This window comes from Molossus molossus, unplaced genomic scaffold (assembly GCF_014108415.1).
Source record: "Molossus molossus isolate mMolMol1 unplaced genomic scaffold, mMolMol1.p scaffold_m16_p_11, whole genome shotgun sequence".
Classification (NCBI taxonomy): Eukaryota; Metazoa; Chordata; class Mammalia; order Chiroptera; family Molossidae; genus Molossus; species Molossus molossus.
The window spans coordinates 61,350,196-61,355,721 of NW_023425346.1; the positions used below are offsets into that span (position 1 = coordinate 61,350,196).

A 5,526-nucleotide genomic window follows, 5' to 3' on the forward strand; every position below is an offset into this window, starting at 1 on the left:
ATGGGAGATGCTCAGCTGTGTGTTATGGGGAGGGCTAAAAGCCAAAGGTTGCAGCCGATTTACAAAAAGAGGTTAGGACACACAGGGATTAGAGTTGGGCAAAGAGAGACAAGTACACCAAAAGACCTCCCAAGACACAGGCTGCTTTTGAGATTGCCCCGGAACTCTGACTCTGCCCACTGTATCATATCTCTACCCAGTCAGGCATCATTAGTACCAGATTACTAAGGAGATAAGACATGAAGTGATGGACTCTAGCAACCACAGCAAGCTTTTAACCAGGAGCACAGCAAATGAAACAAGTTTAATTTGGCAAATTGGATAGAGAAAGACAGCTTATCAAAGAAAGCTATTGCAGCAACTCAGGAGTTATAAGGTGAGAAAGGCAGCTGAGAAAAAAACAACCACAAATAGAGAAAAGAGAGGTTCTCTTAGAGATGTGGGAGAGGAAGCCAAATTGCAGGAGATCAATAAGAGGGTGAGTTGTTTGCCTGTGTGGTAGATTGTACTAACAGCCACAACTGTAGATGGACAGCTATGTGATCAGGCATATATAGTAAAATGTTAGTTGAAGAAAATAGGTGGTGGGTGTGGCAGTGTTCATTGTATGGTGCTTTTAAATTTTTGTATGTTTGAAGATTTACACAATAAAATGGCCAAAGATTATTCTCCTTACATTTGTTCCCTTGCAATATTATTTTACACATGTTCCCATCAAGAAGTGGATTCTTTTCCATCCTGTGAATCTGGGTTAGCCACACAACTTGATTTGGCCAATGAGACATTAGCAAATGTGACATATGCAGATGCTTGAAGTGTGCTTGGGCATTGGGACTTAACATTTTGCCGATCTTGGGAACCTTGCAACTATCATCATGTAAATGATCTTGGCTAGCCTATTGGATGGTGATAAAGACACATAACCCATTTACCTTCATCACTCTAGCCAACAACCAGCCAACACCAGAGATGTTCGTGAGACCATTGACTGCCAGCTGGCCACAGATGCATGGCTGAGCCCAACTAAGAGCAGAACTGCCCAGCTGAGCCCATACAAAATTGGCAATCCACAGAATTGTGAGCAAATAGTTGATTCCATTTTAAGCCACTAAATTGTGAGGAAATTTTCTATGTGGCAAAAGCCAACTGCTACATTCTACTCAGTATCCCTTTGACTCCATCCCAAGGGAGCTCTATACTCAGTATACCTTGTTTATCACTGACTAGCTCTGCAAAATTTCAGGGAGAGGTCAGTGGTATCTAAGGGGTAGGGGGAGGATGACATGAGATGAAGACAGTGTGACATGAGGAGAGGATGACATGGGGACAGAGCCAGTGTGACATGGGGCAAAGGTCAATGTGACACAGGGCAGGGCTCAGTGTGTTAGGTGGGAGGGTCTGTAGTTCATAGAGGAGGGAGTTTATTTTCAAGTTGAGGGCTGGTAAATGTCAGACAGAGAGGTGGCGATCAGCCTTACTAAGTGAGGGCAGGTGAGTAAATTTAAGGGAACCAGGGGGCTGAATTATACTAGAGACAGTGGATTAAGACAGATAGTGTTGGCCAGTGGAGATTTGTCTTTGCTATAATGGAGAGAAAAACTCTTGGCTTATAATATATCCCTCTGAGGGGAGGGGTCAAGAATCTCACCTTGGAGAAATTTTCCAGACTACAGTAGGAGGGAAGATACTCTACAGAGACACAGTCTGGCGGTCTTTCCTCCCTCTGATGCCTTTCTTCCCTCAGTTAAGAGCACCTTGCTCCCTTGAGCCTCCCCCACCTTCCTTGTAATTTCTCTCTTTGCAAAGCTTCCAGTTGGTCAAGCTGGTTGATCAGTTCACTCCCTTCTCAGGTCTTCTCACTGGAAGAGGGTATGGAGACCAAAGATACGAACTACCTCTTTCTAGTCGTCACCTTTCTGACAGTGACTGGTGAGTGCAGGTTCCTATTTTGGCTTAAAATTCTGAAAATGTCATATAGGAGAAAACTGGAAGAAATGGGTTTAGATAAGAGGGGTGGAGAGGTCATCAGTTAGAAGAAAAAAGGATTCAGGACCCCAATGATTGGCAATTTTCTAGAACATCAGAGATATCTAGAGCCCACTGATTTCCCTCTGGCTCCCGGATACAACAGACTTGAACTGAGATAATGAGGTTTGATACAATGGATGGTAGGTGTTGGCAAAAGAGTGTGATTTTGATGTATAGCTAAGAAGAAAGCTTGAAAAAAAAAAGAATCAAGAGGAAGGCAGGAAGGAGAAGAGCACTGAGTAGGAGGAAGGACACAAATACGGAGGGAACTCGGAAAATTAACAGAAGGATCATGAAGTGGTTCAATAATACCTTAAACATCAATAACACATTGATAATTTCAAAGCAATTCTACATAAAGTGTCTCAGATCTGTCCTCTGGAATGTTTGCCCCTATCTCTAAGATTCTCTCCTTCTTTCTCCCATCTAGAAGCAGTAACAACAGCAATAACAGCACAAGAAAAAATAGTTCAGCAATTCAATCAGATGAACATTGAAAGTGCACCAACCTTTTTGATTTTCTTGAATTCAGAATATAAGCTTTGTTTGGGGACCCTGATCCATGAACAATGGGCTCTCACTGCAGCCCACTGCTTCTTACCGTGAGTGATGGGGGTTCTAGGGAGAGAGGGGTTTTCCTCGTTAGTCACTGGATTGCTCAGGGTGTGGGTGGGAGTTGGGGGGACTGAGGCCCAGCCCTTAAGAGATGAAGGGACTCTCAAACCTGAAAAGTGGTTGGAAGGAGGCGGGAAATAGATTTATGTGGTTATGAGTTAGGTTCTTGAATGGGATGACGTAGACAGAGGAAACTGGGGAAGCCAAGGACCAAGGGATGAACCAACAGGGTGGTGCAAATCAAAGAATTATGAAACTACAATGGAAATTGCTCATTTTCCAAACAAGGAGACAGGGGTCTTGGCAACTTACAGAACTCATGCCAAGTCACAAAGTAAGTTAGGGGGAGAAAGGGTGCAAGATGAACAATAAAATAATGTTTCCTTTCTCTACTAATCTTTCATGGCCTGTTCCAGATTTCTTGAGGCACGCATTGCTACTTCAAACAAGGTTTTCCTAGATGAGAAACATAAAAACTTAAGACCCCTGCTTACTGTCCAACACCCAAATTTTACCTGGGATTCTTCTGAGCATGACCTCATGCTCATCAAGCTGCCTCATCCTCTAAATCTCAATATTGTGAAGCTGGTTGGTCTGCCCAATGCTACAGATGACAGAAGAGGAGGCGTATGCACTGTTTCTGGATGGGGCTGGGAATTGGAACATTTCTGTGAGTGACCCTCAAGACAGACCCTAGTGTTCCTTGAGTAACCAGTCAATGAGGATTGTCATATAATTTTCATGAGATCTTGATGGGGCCTGAGAACTTACATATTTTAACCTCTGATTTTATTAATGTGACAGTTGAGGTCCAAATTGTTGAAATGATATCCCCAGGGTTAACATAGCTATTTATGGCTGGAGGTTTCTGGAATCTAGTGTTCTTGCCTCATTCACCACCCAGGTGAAGGTAAAAGGGTTCTGGGTGAGGAAGAGATTGGAGGGCAATGTCACCAATAAATGCTGAGTGTGGCATTTATTAGAAACTTACAAACATTCACACATTTAAATTTTTTTAAAGCATGGATGTGCAAACCCAAGGCATGGAGTTTACAATACTGGAATCAGACCTGGGTTTTCTTGTTTTATTATCTGTTTTCTTCTCTGTTTTTTTTTTTTTTCATTTTGGCTTTTCCTTTTACTGAATAATAGAGAGGTTAATAACAGAGAAGAGGGAGGGAAGGAGAGAAGAAAAGGAAATGAATATGTGAAGAATCAAACAGAAATAAAGTCTCTCTGTGTGTGTGCGTGTGTGTGCATGTGTGTGCTCAGACACAGAACCTGATATCCAGATAAACCAGACTGTCTTTTGGTTCCTTGATGAATATTGCCAAGAGTCCCCGCTAAGGAAAATTCCTGTTCAAGTCACAGAGAACATGTTCTGTGCGGGATCAACTCTGGAGGATACTCATTCATGTCAGGTAACCCTTTTCCCTCTGTCCCTCCTAAGTTTTGTCTGAGGCACTGTTTTAGGGTCTACATATCTCCCATAACCCAATCCAATTTCTTGTCTCTACATCCAAGAAGAGATCAAGGTACATGGGGTCAAGGAAGGGATAAGTGTCCTCCTTCCAATCATGAAAGAACTTACATGTCTGGGTGGAAGCATCACAGAGTGTTCTCATTTCTTTATGGCCCAGAGAGAGGGGTGGGATGGGCCCAAGATGGCCACCACACACTCCTCCCAGTCCTTGTTACCTAATTCTTTCTGTTCTGGGCCCCTCGGATTGGAACTTTGTACTAGATAATCTTTGTTTTGGCTATTCTGCCTGACCCATCTCTCCTCTTCTAACAGGAAGTAGCTGCTGCCCCAATCCTGTGCCAAAATCAGCTCCATGGGATCCTCTCCTGGACAGATGGGTGTATTCTGAGAGGTGATATTGGCTTCTATACCAAGGTTTCCCGCTATACAGATTGGATTCTCAGAGTCATCCATACCAGCTGAACTCTTTATTCCCTCTCCCAGAGGCCTTGGAACTTGGTCGGCCATCCTTGACCTTTCCCTCTAGCCTCACAACAAGATGGGAGTAGTCTTTGGCTGTAAGAAGTTTTCTGTTCCTTTTGTTCTCTTGACTTCTCTTATCCTTTCTCAGTCCCAGCTTGAATGATTATCAAAGGACTTGAGCTGGATAATATTCTCATAAATGGGATAACTTCTCACTCTTCCCTTTCTCCCCTCCAACTTCCGACTTACTTACCATGGTTTTCTCAGACTTTTCGAAGCTGTTTCCCCCACCCCCACCCCCTACAGAACATACGGGCCTCAGGAATGTGACAGTAAGATTCCACAAGTGAGCACCTCTATGGTGACTCCTTTTGTCTGACATCTTTTAATGTTTAGTCAGGCTTCAGCCTGTGCCCTCTCACGCCATCATGTCTAATAAGGCTTGCAAGTAAATGCTAGGATGATAAATAAGCCACTAGCAATATAATTATTAAAAATAGAGGCAATAATTTTATGAAAGCAACAAGTATAAGGGTTTCAAAACAGGTTAAGAGATGAGGAAATGAGGAGAGGAGTTAAATGGGTCAGACCACCAACAGAAAAAGAGTGATGATCTTCTGAGAGATCTTTCTGAATGCAAGCACAGAAAACTCTAAGATAGAAAGTTGGAAAGAGAATACTAGAAAAACAACAGGGAAATACTGAAAGTTAGGCACCTATAATTGTGTTCCTGTGTGTGTGTAAGTGTGCATATGCTCCTCTATGTGTATAGATTGGAGGGGGGTGGTGTGCACAGAATGATCATGATCTCACATGAACCAACCAATTGTCAATTAAGAATTTTCTCCAAATTCTGCTTTTACCTGCTCATATCCTACCTTTATAAATTATTAAATTAAAAAACTAAAATGTCTTAGATTTTTTTTTACTATATCATT

At 42.5% G+C, this 5,526-nt stretch overlaps 1 protein-coding gene across 1 annotated transcript; it reads left to right on the forward strand.

Moving 5' to 3' along the window:
* Positions 1–1,871: 1,871 nt before the first annotated feature.
* Positions 1,872–4,588, forward strand: LOC118625138 (serine protease 58-like). The gene is made up of 5 exons (XM_036253554.1): positions 1,872–1,929; positions 2,462–2,630; positions 3,060–3,313; positions 3,916–4,064; positions 4,439–4,588. Exons 1-5 carry the CDS (start codon positions 1,872–1,874, stop codon positions 4,586–4,588), a joined length of 780 nt encoding a protein of 259 aa, XP_036109447.1.
* The last annotated feature ends 938 nt before the right edge of the window (positions 4,589–5,526 follow it).